The sequence below is a fragment of the Ambystoma mexicanum genome, chromosome 5q (assembly GCF_040938575.1).
Source record: "Ambystoma mexicanum isolate Mex_15411 chromosome 5q, UKY_AmexF1_1, whole genome shotgun sequence".
Lineage (NCBI taxonomy): Eukaryota > Metazoa > Chordata > Amphibia > Caudata > Ambystomatidae > Ambystoma > Ambystoma mexicanum.
The window spans coordinates 882,317,429-882,337,885 of NC_090933.1; the positions used below are offsets into that span (position 1 = coordinate 882,317,429).

A 20,457-nucleotide genomic window follows, 5' to 3' on the forward strand; every position below is an offset into this window, starting at 1 on the left:
AAGTGTCTGAGTTTCAATTCCAGATTGCCCGCTCTTGGTGGTAGTGTAACTCTAGCCATTCCTACAAATCTGATATCCTTCTTGTTTTCCATTTGATGGACGTTTTGCAAATGGGTTGCTAAAGGGTACTTGGCATCTTGATTGGCAATGGTAGAAATATGTTCCTGAATCCTGATTTCCAAGGATCTAATGATGGTACCAATCTAATGGTAGCCACAGACACAAATAATGCAATATACCACAAATTCCGAGTTGCCATTAATAAATGAATCTAACTAGTAGTTAACCAATGATCCAAAATTAACAATTCGGGTTTCTAAAGCATGTTCGCACATTGAACACCCTCCACACTTAAGAAACCCTTTGCCCTGTGCTTGGTGTAACCGTGTCTCATTGCTCTTAGGATTATTCATGAACAAAGGGCACAGTATGTTCTTTAAAGTATGTGCCTTACTATATATAATGCTAGGTTGATGATCCAACCACTTGTTTAAATCTCTTTCCAATTGGAGTAAGTGCCAGTGTTTCTTGATCACCATATACATTTTCTGACTATCTGCATTGAATCTAGTGATGAGTCTCAATTTGTTGGTTTGATCAGTCTTTGTGTGTACCTTAGGGAGTAACAGGTAAACTCTAACAAATCACTTACTTCCTTGGGCTGATAGCCTATAGCTATAAATCTTTTTCTAATCAGCTCACTTTCAGACCTGAAGTTCTCAATGCTGGAGCAGTTTCTTCTTGCCGGAATACATTCACCTTTGGGTATATTCGAAATTACTGACTTTTTGTGGCAACTATCTGCATGGAGGATTGCATTGACTGGAGTGCTCTTCCCAAATGTTCTAGTCTCAAACCTCTTGGGAGTAAGGCTGATCTTTAAATCTAAAAAGTCAATGCAAGTGTGACTTGATGTGTACGTAAATTGTAAACCCCAATCATTGGAGTTTAGAAATTCAACAAAGTTCGTTCAACACTCAGCTGTACCCGACCATATCATGATCACATCATTGATAATTCGTTTCCATAAATGTATAAATGGTAAGGATTCTTCATTTCAAAACACAAATTCGTGCTCAAAATGATGCATAAATATAATAACATTTTTAGTAGTAGAGGGACCAACCATTCCCACCATCTACGTCCTCCCAAAGATTCATAAGAGATTTGTAAGTATCCCAGAAGGAAGACCAATAGTTGGTGGGAGAGGAGGTATTTTGGAACCAATATCAATTTACATTAATGAATGTTTGCTACCAGCAGTATTACAGACTCCCACTTATGTCCAAGACACGATGCATATACTTCAGATTTTTCAAAATATACCTGACGCATCATAATTAAACCCACAATGTTGCCAATTTTACTTAAAACCATGTTAAAGCCTGCCTAGTTGCCACTATCGATTGCATTTTCAATCTTTTCCCTGATAATTTTCCCATCGTATAGAGACTTTCCAAAGGGTAAGGTTCACAAATTTGTGTCTCTAACCGCAACCAAATGGGACCTTTTTATATAATCATAACCTTTTTTAATTAGAAATGCTCTGTAGTATTTAAACATGTCTGGATAACCAAATCCTCCTTCTTTAACATCCTGCAAGAGAATATACTTTGGGATATGTGGTCTCTTACTTGCTCCCCATAAGAAGGTTTGCAATACTTTATCAATTTTCTGCAACATTTTATTTGAGATTAGTAGAGATAATGATTGTATAGTATACAGCACCTTAGCTAATAAAACCATTTTTGTCGCGTACATTTTTGCCCATAGATTCAAATGAAGCCTTTCCCATTTCTTAGTATTTATTATTTTGTCTATTTTATCAATATTATACTGAACAATTTTCTTTAAATCCATAATTATATATATTCCTAGATATCTTACTCCACCTGGGTACCATTTAATACATTCATATCACATTATCACATGTCTTGGATATAGGGAATATTTCAGTTTTGTCCAAGTTTATTTTATGACCTGACATCCCACCAACTTCTTCAAACATTTTCTTTAGCAGTGATCCACACACCCCAGGGTTTGAAAGGAGAATCATCATATCATCTGCATAAGTTAAGATCTTGATCTCGGTATTACCTACATGAATTCCCTTAATTTCCTCACACTGTCTTATATATGCCGCCAGTGGTTCCAATGCCAAATTAAACAAAAATAGTGACAGTGGGCATCCTTGCCTAGTGCCCTTTGACAGTGGAAAGGATTTGGATATTAACCCATTAATTAGCTTTTTTGCCGTGATGCCCTTATGAATAAAATCAACCATTTCGATTAAAATGGGACCAGACCCCATTTTCATCAGTGTATTTTCTAGAAACCTCCAATTAACTCTGTCAAAGGCCTTTCCAGCATCAAAAAAACCCTATGACTGAGTCGGGTCCCCCCCTCACTGTGCGCGCCTATAACATTTAGCACCGTTCTAATATCCTATCCAAATCTCCCCGGAGTAAAGCCCGCTTGTGATTCATCAATTAAGCCTCCCACACATTCCATCAACCTATTCAACCAAACTTTTAGTAACATTTTTTAGGTCTGCATTCAACAATATTGGTCTATAATTTCCAAACGTTTAATGATCTTTGTCTGGTTTAGGTATTACAATTATCAAGGCTTCTCTCATTGATTCACATAACATTCCTCACATCAGAAAATCATTAAATAACTCGCACAGGATTGGCGATCACTGAGTCGCAAACAGTTTGTGAAGTTCAGAAATCAGGCCATCAGGCCCTGGTGACTTTCCACTATTAAGTTGTTGTATTGCATTATGTATTTCATTGACTTCATTTTTCTTTCCATCTTAATTTTCTCTTCAATCGATAGTTTGGAGATGTTACCCTTGCTAAAGAAATTATTTAAATCTTCATAATTTGGAGAAAGTTCCTCTTTGTATAATCATGAATAAAAATTGCAGAAAAAATCACATATATCTACATTTTTAAATAGTTTCCCCTTCTTCAGTTTGTATTAACGTAATACACATATCCGTAGGTGTGCCCTTTAATTTATTGTCTAACATCCTACCATTCTTATCTCCAAATTCCCCGAATTTTTGTTTGGTATAAAATATCCTTTTTTCTGCCATTGTATTTACTTGGTTCATCATTTCACCCTCTTTCCTATTTGATTCTGTTCCCAAAGTTGCACAAGTTCTCTGTAACTCTGAAATCCCCTCCTCAATCTTTTTAATAATCTCCAAGTTTTCCCCTAAGCATGTGACGACCTACTTATCGGCTCTCCTCTTAACACTGCTTTAAAGCAATCCCACACAATTATAATGTCTGCCGTACCCTTGTTTTCATCAAAGTAATTTTCATAAAAGTTTCCAGACCTTTAGTGACCGACAAATCCTTAAGTAATCCTGCCTGCAACCTCTATCTCTTGGATCTATCTTTCATACCCTTAATATTTATTTGTAGTTCAAGTAGTGCATGATCCAAGATTCCTCTCCCTAATGTCCGAGCACACCGTCTGACTAACCTATCTATTACTAATAAGCCAATAATCAATTCTTGAATACGATTTATGAACTGGGGAATAAAAAGTGTACTCCTTCTCCATTTGATGCAGTTCCCGCCACACATCTACCAGATTATATTTTTGTGTTAAAATCACAAAACCTTCACTTATTCTCTCACTACCATATCTACATTCTGACCTTCGATCTAATTTACTATCCATCACCACATTAAAACCTCCCCCTAAAATCCTTTTTTCTCCCCCTATTTCACTTAGATTACTCAACCTATCAAAGAACTGTACATTTGGCGAACACGGAGCATAAACTGTTCCTACTGTTATCTTCTTACCATCATATAGCAGATCTATTGGCAATATGCGATGCTAATCTTTTAATATTTTTTCTACTTTTATTGGTTATCCCTTTCTAAATATACTTACTCCTCTTGATTTAGAGTCCTAACAATTAGATGCAACTTGCGTATACCTAGAGTTATTTAAAAGACATTCGGATTGTTTATTCAAATGAGTTTCCTGAAGGAATATTATATCTCCCCTATTCCTCTAGGTCCTCACCATAATTTTCCGTCGCTTAAAAGCACAATTTATACTTCTCACATTCCATGAGACCAGATTCAGCGGCTTCATACTTTAGTGTCCTACACTTTCTTGTCTACAAAGCATCATTTGAATATATTCCTTTCCAAGTCCACTAAACCAATCATTGCTATAGTAGGGAAGGAAAAAAAAGAAAATAATAAAACCGACAACAAATACAACATCTTCACACAGACAGACTAACAGTCAACAATCCAAACCAATAAGCCTTAACTTGCGGAATCCGACATTCATTTAATCAGACACTGTATGAGTAAATTTATGTACAACAAACACATTGTCTCGAACTATACTTACCAGTAGATCCATGCCCATTTCAATACAATTTCTTAATATCACTCTTATTCCCACCCTTACCCCTTTTTTTTCCCCCTCCCCCGTGCCCCCTTGATTGCATTCTAGCAGAACCATTAGCCAGACCACTACCTTTTCTATTAATTATTTCTTATAATAATAGTTCCCATCACCCCTATCTTACACTCTTGCTGGAAGTCTTCTCCCATTCAGAATACATATATATTTGTACAGTTGTGATGTAACGGATATCAGTTTTACAAATCTGCCCCAATTTACAAATGTCACATCTGATACATTCAAACATTGCTACTGTTAATACAGTTAATGCACCCTATTTCTTTATCAACAATATATAAATATAATATCTATCTGCTTAAGCTCTATATAGCATATATGACACACTAGTTTAAGAATGATTCTCCCTAACTATCATAACACCCTCCCTCTAACCCTTGTTAGCCATATAACAGTCCATTTAGTCGTATTTGCCATTAGTAGTAAACAAGTTACCATGAGGTGCCCCTCTCTTTACTCAACCCACTCCTCCCTAAAATAAACCTCCCCTTCACCTCAATGCATTAACCTCAGACTTAATATCCTGCCATTAGACTTGTATCAACAAGACGAAAAAAACATAAAAAATAATACAATCACAATTAGTGCATATATTCTTCCCCTTAAGGAGAAATATCTTCTCCCCATCAAAAAAATAATCTGTCCTAGATGTCCTTGTCTCGCGTGTACACCTTCATGCCTGGCTGCAGTACATAATATGTGAGTCAGTTAACATTTCAGTCATACCCAACCTCCCACTTCCTTATCATCCTAAAAAGAAACCCTATGTATGCGTTTTCATCCACCACATGCCTAGTATTGTCTCTCATTTAGACGTCTGTGAGGATCTCATCATGCAGCACCAGTACAGCAACTCCAACCTTTTTCATGTGCTCAATATTTCCTCATGGTTCTATCATTCCATCCAACCTAAGAACTAAAATGTTATTCCCATCTCGACCAATGGAAGGACCATTTGCAACACACCCAGTCCAATTCTCCTTGGCTACTAAAGCAATTACATATTATTTTAATTGATATTCAGAATCAATACAAACAATATGAAGCAGATGATGCCTAAAAAGATAAATGGTTCCAGGACAGTGCCTGGTGGCATGTAGGCATACATTCCAGGGCCCCTCCAAGCATCTACCCATGACAAAGACGCAATCCGGCCACAGCGATCCCCGGAAGACGCACATAAGGAGGTGAGGATCCTGGTGTACGCGGAAGAGGGTTGGTCTCAGGAGACCATGCAGCGCTATAGCAAGGTGTCCCATTACGGGGGAATCTCACTGTCGGGATGTGTGACACTGCCATTGCCACGCTGTGCGGACAGTGAAAGGAGGGGCACCCTCCATTGCAATGTGCAGTGGTGGAGTTGTCCCCGGTCAGCCCGCGCATTATTAGAGAGTGAGGGGGGAGCACCACTACAGCCTTCATGCAGACCCGACAAAAAGGTGGAAGGCTGCTATGTGCTTGGAGATGTGATGGTTTGCTCCCTACTTATTACGCTCACCTGGTATCCACGGGGACACCACCCAGCCAGTTGGTGGCTGATGCCCTTCTCAATGGTTCCCTGGTGTGGTTCTCTGTGTCGATGGGATTCCGCCTGGAAATGAAGACTACGTTAGGCCTGGACGACCAAGGTAAGTTTTTTCCCACCTCCTTTGTGATTGCAGGCCCTGCGGGTTCTCTTCTCACCTGGTTGTCGGAATTGGTGGGCTCTCCGTCCTGCTCTCTGTGCAGGGGCGCGTTGTCTATGGTGGGCGTGTGCTGTCCAGTTACTTCACTGACTGCGGCCCTAGTAATGTCTTTCAGGTAGGTCTTATTGGGAGTTTATGAAGTTGTTATTCTTGCATGCCTTTTCACTGTTCTCAAATGTCTCTTTTTATCTCCCTTAGGTGCGCAGAGTGTCCGCTTGGAGAACTGGGTAGGTTGCTTCTTGCCGGTATACGATGGCGCACCAAAGCGCTATGATGCGGTAAGGAAGCGCTTTGCGCAGCACATCGATGTCTTGTCTTCACTGACCTGTGCGTTTCTCTTTTCTGTAGGTTGTCTTGTTCGGGTGTGGTTTAAATAGCCACTGCAAAGTAGTCCAGTTAAAGTAGTCCCTAGGCCACCACACCCAAAACACTATACCGCATAGCTTGGTTCTAGGAATCAAGCTATGTGGATGCCTCCATGTTGACAAAGCCCTAAAAAGTAGTTCCACAAGCAGATGTCTATCTTTGCTTATGAGCCTGGCGCCAAGAGGGCCTGAGAAGTGGATGCCAGGCCTTATAAGCGATCCGAGTCCTGATTCCACCTGGCCAATGGGCTTGCCAGTGGGGATCAGGGCTGAGGGTCGTGACACTACTTAGGTCCTCATAGCCCCAGGGTCGTTACTGTAGAAGGCGGTGCCCCGTCCACTTATCTCCCGTGCCCCTCATTAGCTGGAAATTGGACTGGGAGGCTTGGAACGCCGAAATTAGGAGAGACTCCTGCATCCGCTCTGCCATCAGAGACGGAAAAGGATCACTGAAGCGCAAGACAGCACAGTAAGCACGGATATCACAGTCCTGGTGGAATTCGTGCTGCAGGAGTTTTCATCATGATTTCGGAGATGGGATTACGCACACCCGCCCCTTTGGATTATGGGGTTGTGACTTCAGAGCTGGAGCCCTGGGATCTGCACTTTGGACCAAGGTTTCAGAGTTTGGATCCACTGCTGCCAGAACACGCCCCACAGCTCCTTGTGTGGTTATTTTAGAAAAGGCGCTGTGGATTTAGTGAACACACCCTTGCATTGTTATTTACTGCACATCTTGCACTCCCCCGCAGGGGATGTCTGTGCTTGAGGTCTATGCACCCCCCACCCATGGTGACATTTGCAGGGCCAAGTGTCTGAATTAATCCCCCCACCTCTGTTCAGTTCGGACTTAACCCCACACCGCCAGGGGACCATAGCTCAGTCGCCCCCCCCCCCCCCCCCCCCCTCTGATCCCCTCTCGGGGGTTGCCCATGTAGACCTACCAGTGGCCCATATGACCCGGCCAAGACCCCTGAGTGGCTGTCAGAGGAGCTGGTGTCGGGCTGAGGGGAGGCCTCGCTGCTGCTGGACTGCCGCCACCACAAACTGTACAAAGCGGCCGTGCACCTGGCCCTACCCAGCCTGCTGCTGCGCAGGCTGCGCATGGGCCGGCTACCTGCTGTCACACAGTATCGTCCATGTTCTTCCTCGCCTTACTGCTTGCCGCAGTACACCGATCCACAGAGACTCACAGTATGGCTGCACGTCACATCATATCACATGACTTTCGCTTCCCAGATGCATTATAATTGATGTAACTCCAGAGCACGTTCACAGGTGCTTTCCTCAGTTCAAGGCCCACAGGTTTTTTTTCAATATAAGTTCCATAGCATTCTAAATAGTTAAATAACGGCAGTTTCATGGCGGCCATTTTATATGTACATTTCGAAGTACATATTGATTAATTAAATATTAATAAAAATAAATAAAATAAAGTTCAGTTTCAACTCCAACTCTCACAGTCCAAATATATAATATCCGTTTTTTAATTTTGAGCTGCTCAGACCTCTCCTTTTTTCCTTGTCACTTTTGTGAACTCTGTGTCTGAAGATGTGCCTTCCATGAGTTCTGAATCCAAATCAGACAGAAAAGCTTCAGCAGATTTATGTTCTGTAAAGGAGTGCAAACGACCATCAATTACAACTCTGAATATGGCAGGGTAAATCATATAATATTTCAAGTTTTTCTCTGGAGCTTTAATCTTGGCTTCGTCAAAGGCTCACCTCCTTTCCAGGACATCTTTATTCAGATCCACAAATATCATTATTTTATTGCCACCCCATGCCAAGTCTTTAAATTCCCGGGCTCTTTTCAATACAAGTTTCTTAACTGGGAATCTCTGTAAAGATGAGATATCTTGGTTTCTCCCATATGGATGGCTTAGGTCCTAGGGAACGATGAGCTCTCGCAATCTCTAAAGATACCTTTGAGTCTAAATTCAGTATTTTTGGTAAGTTCTTTTGTAAAAAATCAATTTCATAACACCTCTCAGCATTTTCTGGAAGTGCAGCAATTCGAAGATTATTTCGTCTGGAAAGGTTTTCCAGTTCAGACTGTTTCAAAGTAATTTTCTCATTAAGCATTTTTTGACCCTCACACTCGGTCAGACAGTCTAAGTCCTCTCATCCACCGTATTCGGATGTGCCTCTGCTGAATCAACTCTCTTGACCACTTCCTTACATTTTTCTTCTGATTTAAAGAGTGCTGCTTTTATCTCTGCAACCAATGTCACTTTGGTTAGTAATTCCAGCAATCTGTTCTCTCTGCTTTCATCACTGTCCTTTTTCTCATCCCCTTTTTGTCTCTTGGCTGGTTGGGTTGCCTCAGGGGTACCTGGTACAGACATACTAAATTACAAAGATGGAATTAGCTTAGTGCACATGAGCACAGCTTTTACGTTGCCATCCCTGGAGCTGACGGTTTCTAACCATAATGCTAAACCAAAACTAAACCCTCATCTCAAACCCTAATGTAAACTCCAATCTTGAGCCCAGCCCGAATTGCGTCCCTAACTGCACCTCTAATCCTAAACTAAGCCCTCAGCATAATCCTGATCCTAACTCGAGCCGTGATCCCAGGCCTAACCCTGTCTCTAACCTGAACTCTATCCCCAACTAAACCCTCACCCTAACCCCAAGCCTAATCCTCTCTTGAAACCTGGCCTAAACTAAGCCCAGGGCCTAACCCTGATGCTAACTTGAGTCCTCAACTCCGTATTAATACCCACACCCAACCGCCACCTTCTTTGAAATTCACTTTTTCATTACAGTGGGAGACTCATCTTCCACACCCCCTTTTTCTTACTCCTTTTTCCCCCATTCCCACAACCACCACAACACCCTATTCCTTTACTCAGACCGAAAGTTTGTGTCTCAACCTAAACCGTGGGCTTGCCTGAAACCTTGATCATCGCCTTTCGCTTCTTGTTCTTGCAGAACCTGGATGTGCCCTTATGACTCTGCTGTATTAGCTGCTCCCTCCACACTGATGCTACAACCTTTTCTCGCTCTCCCTAAACTGTTGAGCAGGGTGAAGGTTTGGTGCCCCTTATCAATAAGGGCCTCCAATCTGCCCCATCGTCTACCCCTGACACCACCTATTCTTCTTTTGGCTTCCTCCTTTGGCTTCTTATCAATGTTGGGGTGGTCAGGAAGGGTCCCCACAATGCAGAGGGTTTCATGTTGTGCGCGCCATATTTGTGACTGGAGGTGCGTTGAACTGGGCGCGATGTTAGCATTTCATATTTATCCAGTGTAGTTAATTGTGTATGGGACATGTTCCTTTAGTGTTACTTTCGTAAAGTTGATACATATTAGCTTTGCACATGCATAGAAAGATAAAATGCTAGCACTGACTGAAGTATTATCGCGATTCACACATATTGTACATGGAAACTGAGAATGGGGAGTTTAATGTGCATGGGAAGAAGGGGTCTGTCCTGAAGATCACACTGTAAAGAAGAGATATTTATTAAACCTCCATGCACACTAAGGAACATACAAAGGGAATTTATAAATCGCCATGCAGTTTGCTTTTAAAATTTAATTCAGACTTTGCAGCTAGCAGTTTGTGTTGTGAATTTCCGATTGCTGGGAAAATCTAGTTCAAATGGATTGTGTCCTCCATCGTATTCTACATCTTTGACATGTAATGTCCACAGCTGTGTTACTTTGGAAATCTTTCGGCAGAGGGCGTCCTGCGTCGATGGCGCTGGGTCGATGTCCCTCGAAGGCCTCCGTGGGCGACATCACCGGATGTTAAATAGGATGCACAGCGCCCGTAGCCTCAGCTCTGTTTTTTCTGCAGACGTGTTTGCTTCGAGAACTAGGCGCACCTCGTTTATTCCTCGTGAATGTCTTCTTCGATCCCCTCCCACTCCACGGTCTGGCTTTAAGACTTGCTGGGACTGCAAGTCTAAGATGTCGATTACGGACCTGCATTTGTTTGTGGTGTCTGGGAGAGCGTCATGACACCGACGACGGTTCAAAATGCCAGTCGCTGACTGCTAAAGCCTTGCAGGAGTGTAAGGGGAAGTTACAGGTAGGTAGGGGTTCTAAACCCAGTAAGTCCCGTAACGCTGCTAAGGGGATGTCCACCGGTGATTCGAGGGGTGACTCTCCTTGTCGGAAGGAGTCCCAGAGATTTCGGTCCCAGAGTGGTTCCCGCCATTCGTCTTTTTCTCAGCATTCTAGGAAGCACTGTCACCGGTCGCCTTCCCCGTTGTCCTCAGAGGATGGTGCCAGACGGAAAGTGGCTTGTCCCACTAAGTCCTTGACTCCGGAGGAATGGGCAGCCTTCAGGGAGCAGATCCTGGTGATTTTTGTATCCCAGGGCAGAGTTCATCCGCGCCTTCGGAAGAAGCCGACGGGGAACGGTCTTGGTCTGTGGCTCGTGGGCCTTCGGGCCGGGTTCCTCGGCGCGATACTCATCGGGAACCTTCGAGGTCCTGTTCGGACAAGGTTCAGGTTGATCGCCAGAGACTTGCTGCATCTAGATCTCGGTCTTCGTCCCTGGCGAAACCGCAGAAATCTGGTAAGGGCTTGAGGTCGGCGTTGGCACTGTGTCCGTCGGATACGGATGTCGAAGCTTTGCCTTCACACCAGCCCTCAGCACCGTTGTCGACGCCAAATAGGGTCGGTGCCATTGACGCCTTTGGGGCCTTTTGGCCAGAATTTGCTGATGGAGGTCCTTGGTACTGTGGATCCTCCAAGGAAGGCTAATTCCAAGTATGTGAGGCCTGTTAAGGATTTCAGACCCTCTTCTGGTCCGAGGCAGGAGTTCTTTCTTCCTCTGGGTAATATCTATGAGGATGAGGAATTTGACCCTGTTGAGCCTGATGTGGCTCCTGTCTTTTCCGGGGACAGTCAGTTGGAAGAGTTACGTCAATCTCTTCATGATGCCAGTGGCTTGGACACTTCTCCAGAGGTGGAATTTGGCAGGCCTGAGCCTGGGGCTCATGCTTAGTCCTCTTATAGGAGACTGATGGCTAGGGTCACTGAGTATCTTGGTTGCTCTAGTCCTCCGGCAGCATTTGTTCAGGATGACTTAATGGATATTTTGGATCAAGGTCCGTCCTCTGACCCAGTGTTGCCTTTTCATTTAACGTTGCAGAAAAGGGTGGCGGCTGCTTGGCAGACACTCGAATCTCTTCCGGCGGTTAACAACTCGTTAACTAAAAACACCGCCCTTCCAGTAGCGACCCCAGCTACCTTTCCTCTCGCCCCACTCCTGAGAGTTTGGTGGTTCAGGCGGCTACGGCCACCTCAAATCAGGCGGGGTGCCCTACCATCCCTCCTGATAGGGACGACAAACGCTTTTGGTTGGGCACACAAGGTGTTTTCTGCATGGTGTATGGCGCTGAAGTCAGCCAACTCCACTTGTGCCTTAGCAAGATTTTCACACATTCTGTGGAATTGTGTTTCTCTAGCGGCTGAGCAGATTTCCGAGGGGGAAGAAAGGGATGGGTTCCTTGCTTTCGTGCAAGATGGCAAGGATGCAATGTGTGAATCCCTTCAGTCGGGATTGGACACGGCCCACAGTGTTAGCCGGTCCATGGCTGCGAGCACCGTTATACGCAGATTTGCGTGGTTGCGGAAGTCTGGTTTTGCTCCGGATGTACAAGCCCGTCTTCTGAACATGCCCTTTGATGGCGCGCATTTATTTGGCAGCAAGGCTGACGAGAGCCTTGAGAGGTTGCAGACCTCAAAAGCTGCGGCTAAATCTTTGAGCGCAGCTGTGTGTCAACCTCGGCCTTTTCGTCCTAGGGAACAGCAGGGGAGAGGCGGTTCCTTTCATTACTACTCCTCTTTTGGTATGACGCAAGGAGCTGCCAGTCAAAGGGGTCAATGTAAAAGTACCCCTGGTGGTCAGGGAAATAGAGGTGCCAAGGCCACTCAGGCAGCTGCCTCTTTGCCTTCAGGCGCTGCCGCAGCCGCCCCAAAACAACTATGAGGCCATGTTCCATTGTACGCCGGTTGGGGGGCAGACTGTCTCAGCATCTCGAAGTATGGCGAGCTATTACTTTGGATGCGTGGGTTCTGGATACAATAGCCCACGGCTACTGCCTTCCCTTCCTAAAGCAGCCTCCTGACAATCAACCGGGGACTGTCTCTTTTGAAGCTTCCGGATATGCTCCTTGTGCAGGAAATCTTGACCCTGCTGGAGAAAGGTGCTATAGAACTGGTGCATGTAGCGGAGAGGAAAAAGGGATGGTGTTCCCCATATTTTTTGATTCCAAAGAAAGACTGGGGATTGAGACCCATCTTGGACTTGCGTTGGTTGAACTAATTCCTCAGGAAGGACAAGTTCAAGATGGTCACTCTTTCTCAGGTCCTCCAGGCCCTTCGACTTCAGGATTGGTTGGTGTCTCTGGACCTACAGGATGCTTACTTTCATGTGCCGATTCATCCAAAGCACAGAAAGTACCTGAGGTTTGCGGCTGGCAGCTCGCACTTTCAGTTTCGGGTCCTGCCATTCGGATTGACCTCCGCCCGAGGGTCTTCACCAAGCTAATGGTGGTGGTGGCAGTGTATCTCAGGTGAGGGTCTACCCCTAACTTGACGACTGGCTGATCCGTGCGCGTTCTCCCAGGCAAGCAATGGATGCCGCTGCCTCCACAAGCTAGGCTTCTCCCTCAATTTCAAGAAGTCGCATCTGACACCTTAACAGCAGCTCCGGTACATCAGGGCTGTGTCAGACACGTCCTGGTGGAAGTATTCGCCTCCCAAGGTGAGGGCTCATCACATTGTGCAGATGGTGGACAAGTTTCAACATGCCCAGCGTCTCCCAGCTTTCGAATTCTTACGGTTGCTCGGCCTCATGGGATCCTGCATTTTTCTGGTGCCAGAGGCGAGGCTGAGGATGAGATCCCTGCAATGGGTCCTCAAGATGCCGTGGTCACAATTTGCGAGCAAAATGTCGGATCCCGTTCAGATTCCACTCTCAGTCTCGCAGGATCTTCTGTGGTGGGCCAACGATGGGAACCTGATGAAGCGGGAGCCGTTTTGGCAACCGTGGCCGGAGGTGACTGTAGTGATGGACGCTTCCCTCACAGGATGGGGAGCTCATGCCAAAGACTTGACCGCCAGCGGTCATTGGTCTCTATCAGAGTCCAAACTCTGCATCAACCTGTTGGAGCTGAGGGCCTTCAGGCTGGCCCTGAAGGCTTTTCTGCTGTCTGTGCAGGGGACGAGTGTCCTGATCATGACAGACAACATAGTGGCCGTGCATTACTTCAACAAAAAAGGGGGGTAGGGTCACTCCCGTTGTGCAGAGAGGCAATGCAGCTCTGGTTCTGGGCGAAGGGAGGGGCCGGGGCTGGGGGGGGGTTGGGCTGCGGCTGTGGCAGGGTGGGGTCAGGTTCTCCATCCAGAGGTCAGGACTCTCAACCTTCACGCTTGGTATCTGAAAGGTTGAGGTATAAGGATTGGGACCTCCCGGATGAAGTGATGGAGGTGTTGCTTTCGGCCAGGCGGCCAACAACAAAATCCCTGTACCAATGGCGTAAGTTCTGTGACTGGTGCAGAGGACAAAATGTTGATCCTTTTCAGTGTTCCATTCCCATGATTTTGTCTTTCTTGCTTTCTTTGGCCCACAGGCAGGGGCCTTCAAGTGTGTACCATTAAAGGTTACCTGGCAACGCTGTCCATCTTCAAGCGCTCGTCTGAAGAATGTTCTTACTTTAAGATTCCTTTGATTTCCCAATTTCTTAAAGGCCTCACTGTGTTCCCACCATCCTCTTTCTTGGTGCCGGTTTGGGATCTGAATTTGGTTTTAAAATTCCTTATGGGTGCTCCGATTGATCCTTTGCACTCTTGTCCTTTGAGGTTTGATCCTTTGCACTCTTGTCCTTTGAGGTTTGATCCTTTGCACTCTTGTCCTTTAAGGTTTGATCCTTTGCACTCTTGTCCTTTGAGGTTTGATCCTTTGCACTCTTGTCCTTTGAGGTTGTCTTTCAAGACAGTGTTCTTGGTTGCGGTTACTTCCGCTCGCAAAGTGAGTGAATTGCCGGCACTTTCGTCTAAGCCGCCCTTTACTGTATTCCACAAGGATAGAGTTGTACTGAGGGTATGTCCATCCTTTCTACCTAAGGTAGTGTCTCAATTTCATTTGAGCCAGAAGGTGATTCTTCCTTCTTTCTATCCTCCTCATACTGGTAAGGACGAGGAGCGACTCCATAGGTTGGACCCTAGAAGAGCTGAGCTGTTATATTTCTAGGATGTCCAGGGTCCGAGTGGACGATCAACTCTTTGTGGGGTATGCTGGTCACCGATTGGGCCATGCTGTTACAAAACAGACCTTGTCCAGGTGGATTATCCTCAACATTACTGAATGTTACCGTTAGGTGGGCGAGGTCCCTCCTGAAGGGTTGCAAGCTCATTCCACTAGGGGCGTGGCTACTTCCACAGCCCTGCAGAGGGGAGTTCCTATTAGGAATATTTGTGACGCAGCCACATGGGCTTCTATCCATACCTTGGTTAAACATTACACCCTTGATACTCTTCATGGTCAAGATATGGCCTTTGGTAAGGCGGTTCTTTATTCTGCCATCTGATTGGGTACTCTAAATTCTTTCCCTCCTCCATTTTCTGGTACTGCTTTGGGAGTCTGTCAAAGATGTGGAAAACCTTGGAGGACACAATCCATTCGAAGAACAAGTTAGTTACCAACTGGTAACGTTCTTTCGACAGGATGTTCCTCCAATGTATTCCACATCGCCCTCCCAGCCTGCCCCTCTGGAGAATTTCCTATGCGATTGCAGCTTGCATTTCCGCAAGGCTATGTGCAGTCAAGCAGGCATTGAATGTGTGCATGTCACACGTTATGGGGGGAAAAAACATAAACTGAGGCTATGGGCGCCGTGCGTCCTATTTATAACATCCGATGACGTCGCCCTCGACGGAGGCTTTCAAGGGACATCGACCCGGCGCCATCGATGCAGGACGTCCTCTGCCGAAAAAGTTGCCACTACACAGCTGTGGAATACGTCGGAGGAACATCCAGTCGAACGAACATTACAAGTTGGTAAGTAACTTGTTCTTCTGCAGGATTGAGATTTGGGAGGGGAACAATGATTAACGAAGCAGATTGTTAGCCGTTGAACGGGACACAATGTTTTGAACTGAGTAGTTACGCAGGGAACAGATGTAATCTCTTCAGTACATTGAATTCTTGCAGAGGGATCGGGTCATTTGCTTTGGCCAATTATAAATACGAGGTGCAGTGGCACCCAAAGCCACGGTGTATGATACTCAATTGTTTTCTCAGTTTGAAACTTGAGGCTGTGCATATTAAAATGGTAGTGATTTAGATTAGAATGTTTCAATGGAGCCAGTAAGCCAGAGCCAGGGCCATTTTGCTCGAAGCATCCATGCAACCCATGTGCAAGGTGCACCCGTTCCTCAGGTGATGGGCCTGCTCTGTTAAGGTTAGTAGGGGGCCACCCCTACACCAGCAAGCCTCCCACCCCTTTCATTTGCACTCACCCACTTAGCCTCCCTCTCTTGGGCTACACCCTGTCTTCATTGTTTCACTTTCCCTTTTCTACTACCCTCCATCATGCATCTTGATTTTGCTCCATTCCTCCTCCTACACACTCTTCTCCTTCCCTCAAAGCCTCCAGCCTCAGCTTGGTGTAACTTCTGCATTGCTCTCCAGTCTGCCTCTCCTTCTCTTTCTCCACTGCTTCTGCAACCCTCAAATAAGATTATCCTCTGTACCCAGGATCTCCAATCTCATCTATTCCCCTTCACCTACCACGCATCTGCTCCTCTCTACCCACCTCCTGCCATTCTTTCACTTGGCCTCTGGAATGTGCAATCCCTCTGCTACAAGTCTTGCTTCATTAGTGACCACTTTGACTCTAATCGCCCTCAACTTTCACTTCACAGAAACCTGGATTTTCCCACATGCCGCTGCTACACTATCAGCTCTTCACACTGATTGTAACACCTCCTCCAACTCTCATGTCCCCCTTACATACATCTTTACAGATCTGACTCTTTTCCTTTAGTAACTTCCTGATGACATCCCCCTTGGCATGCTGTGGGACCTTAGCCTTCCCAAGCCCTCTGCAGCCACCTGTCTTGAACTTAAATCCATCCTATTAAGCCACTCCTACTACCCATTCTTGACCTTGTCTCTTATTCACTCTCCTCCTCTGACCTCTCCATTGACCTCTCTCTAGCCACTCAGTTGTTCACTTTAACATCTCAGTCCCTACACCGCATCTCTCCTCTTCAATGACTAAGAGGAAATTCAGGCAGCACTCTTTTACCGCTTACCTTGATGACTCTTTCTCCTATCCATGCCGATTCCATTGACTGTTCTTTCTCGAACTATCACTATGCACTTATGACTCAATTTGACCAACACTACCCTGCTTGCATATTCACACCTGCCCGTCCTCGCATTTGGATCCCCTCTGAAATTCAGACCTGCAAAGTAATCATGCTGCGTGACCTTCTACACTGGTGCAAATTATAGACACCTTCCCTACCTATTCTACAAAAATGCCCCTGCAACCCTAACCTCTGCAATGCACTCTGACAAATCCTCCTACTTCACAAAGCTAATCTCCTCTCTTCACAATCACCCCTGCAAACTTTCATCTACCCAGCAGTCTTTGCCCACACCTCCCAAGCCAATACCCATTGTCTCCTCCATTTCTACTAATGACTTTACTCACTACCTTTCCTCTAAAATCTCAAAACATTTGAGACTCGCAGCGCTTCCCAACCATGCTTCTGTCCAATAACCTTCCCCTACCTTTTCTTTGCTATACTATTTGTTCTCTACCTGTACTATTGAATTAGCACCCATCCTTTGCAGTGCCAACCCATCTTGCGCTCCCATCGTCCTTTTTGCTCTCCTAATGGTCAATGACGTCGTAATCATTTGTCCGTATCTCTCTTTAACCTCTCTCTCTGCTGTACTCTTCTGGGCCTCCTTTAAATCTGCAACCGTTTTACCCCTATAAAAAAAAACTCTGCTGACCCAAAAGTCCCAGCAAACTATTGCACAGTTTTTCTCCTTTCGCATTATTCCAAAATCTTTGAGTGGGTGGTCTTCGACTGGATCATTACTAAGCACCTTGAGAATAATGGCCTTGGAGATGCACTTCAGTCTGGCTTCACTCATGCATGTCTCTAAATTTCTCTCTAATGTTCACTGCTCTAAGAGCCCTTCTATGCTCATCCTTTTGGACCTTTCTGATGCTTTTGACACTTGCAACCACTCCTCTCTCCTCCTCACTCTCCAGGATATTGGGTTTCACAGATCTGCTCATGTCTGGATCACCTGGAAGGTGTATTCTTTAAAATCTCTTGGAACTTGCGATTGTTTGACCACACCCCTCTCCCTGTCTGCATCCCCAAGGATTAGCTTGAACCTGTGCTCTTCACCATCTATACCTCTACCCTTGTAAGACTTCTCTCTTTCTTTGGCTTTCACCTTTTTGCTAATCGCTCAAGTATTTTTCTCCTTTCCTTCCTTTACCCCAGCCATCTCCTAACCCATTACAGCCTGTCTCACTGCAATTCGTCACTGGATGGCTCTCCACTGATTCATGTTCAACTCTTCACAAAAGGAAGTCTACTTTCTCCCAGCTTCCAATGTCCTCCCTCCCTTTCCACCTTATCTTCTTCCTGTCTGACATTCCTGCTTCCTCACCCCATGCTCACAATCTTGGAGTCCTCTTCGGCAGCGACCTCCAACTGCAACAATTCATCACTACCAATGCTGCTCTTATTAACCTCAACATTCAGAACATGTGTCCTTCTTACTAACCACTCTACAACACTCCAATCTCCAATCTTGTGCTCAGCTAACTGGGCTACTGCTGAAGCCTACTCCTTTGCTTTCCTCTCTACTCCTTCCTCCCTCTAGACAAAGCCTTCAACTTTGCTACCCTCACTCTCTACAATTTAACCAGGTTCCCCTCCCCCCCTGGCTCTACCTGACAAAAAACTGGCTGGCTCTCCATGTACAACCACTCTCTTTTCAAGTTCCATCTCCTATTCCACAAAGGTAAAAATGGTCTTGTTTCTCAGTACCTGTCTGATTGTATCTCAATTTACTCACCATTTCATGACCTCTGATCTTCCTCTGCACTCAATCTCACTGTTCCAAACACTTCTTTCCACTCTATCTCCCTCTTTCTCCCTACTCTCCAGCTTGACTGAAGCTAACTGCCCATCACAATCAAAGCCAGACCAACTGTGGACGTCTTCAAAGTTTGGCATAATCGTCACTAAAGAGGGAGCTCCCGCTGCCCTCTGCCCCATCCTCCCTACATCACGCCACCACTTCCTCAATTGACGCTTGATGGTGTAATTTTGTATATTCAATTAGTACTCCTTTAACCTAAGTGGGTAAGAGCTTTGAATTAATGTTACATTTGTAAGTCACTTGTTTTCTTATGTACATTTTGTTTAGTCCCGGGCATATGCCCCAATTTTTTACACCCTCATAAACTGGCTTATTACTCGTTCTCATCTTTACATAATTGTACAGGCACCTTCATGGGAATACTTCCTGTACATAAGAGTCATTTCTGATTGAAATTGATATCCCCGTTCATCAAAAACACACACATAGGCTGTATAACTTAGAATTGAAGTGTGTTCTTTTGGCATGGATTTCTACACACAGGGCTTCAATTATTCTCCACGACACTGAAGTGTGCCCACTTTACCTCGCCATTACATGCAGACAAACTATTTGTGGGCGTTGTCTGGAATGGTCCATGCACTACCCATGCAAGAATAGGGATAACGGAACAAGAATGACCCTGTCGATGCCTATCCATTATTTTGAGGTAAAAACAAATAAAACTCCCAGCCAACCACTAGATGGCGGACTATGCACAGCATGCGATTCAAAACACATACAAGCCGCAGACAGACTATTACTGGTAGGTAATACTTGCAGTATAATGTTTGATAGACTCAATGCGGTTCTTGAAAAACACATCACTAAAGAATGCCTAGACATATTCCAAAATTGGCAACTGTGGCAGAGTTCTGCTGTTGTACTTTATTTTACAGAGAATGTCACGACTTTGACATAACTGCAGCCTTTGCAGAATTATTTTGCTCTAGTCAAGTACTAGAGATGGTCTTTCAGCACTGTACCTGTGTAACTTGATTCTCTGCCGAATATTATGCAGAAAATTAAGACCATCACAAATTGTAAACAGAATAGTCATGGTGAATGTTTTGGTTGAACTTGTCCTTAGTATCAATTATTTTTCCAACTACATTCATACGTCTTAAGTTATAGCGCTGAATTACACGTTGATTCCTGTACATAGTTGTAAGCAGCTATAGTAATTACTTTCAAATTTTGTTTCTTTTGCTCTAGTGCAGATACCACAAGAATGTATGACTCTATTCCGCTAAGAGAAAATTGGGCTCTACCTTATTTTGCCTTTCAAATTGCAGCTCTTACTGGGTATTTGAAAAACAACTTAAATCCATCTACAGAGGTAGGTGTTTGATGCTTAGCCCACTTGCATGAACCTTTGATGTGTTTTTCGCTAAAATGATAGATATGGTTCACATGAGATCTTTGACATTACAGCAGATAAAATGTCATTATAAAACCATGATTCCTATTTCAAGAATATAGTAAGTGAAGGGAATTATGGTACGCAAGTTCTTATTTCATTAATAGTGTTTTTGCATTTTCCAAGTTGTAATATATTATTTTTAGTGTTTGTTCTGGAAATGGAACAATTGCTGATACTTTGTTTCTATTTCACCGCCTGGCACACTCCGCCTAGCTCTTTTATTTACAACACAATCTGATTTTAATCTATGCTTGAATGAACATATGTAAAGCTGTATGATGAATGTACTATATATCTTTCCACACCTGCCTGCACACCACACACCCTCCTAGGTTCTTGACTTTCTGTGAAACTTTTCAGAATGGAATGT

General features: G+C 44.6%; 1 protein-coding gene across 3 annotated transcripts in view; it reads left to right on the forward strand.

Moving 5' to 3' along the window:
- The window catches only part of DPY19L4 (dpy-19 like 4), a 1,351,687-nt gene that overhangs the window by 556,370 nt on the left and 774,860 nt on the right, over positions 1-20,457 (forward strand). For all 3 annotated transcript variants that reach the window (XM_069621372.1, XM_069621373.1, XM_069621374.1), the window contains exon 7: positions 19,880-20,003. In XM_069621372.1, coding sequence (XP_069477473.1) covers positions 19,880-20,003 — 124 coding nt within the window. The remainder of the gene's footprint in view (positions 1-19,879; positions 20,004-20,457) is intronic.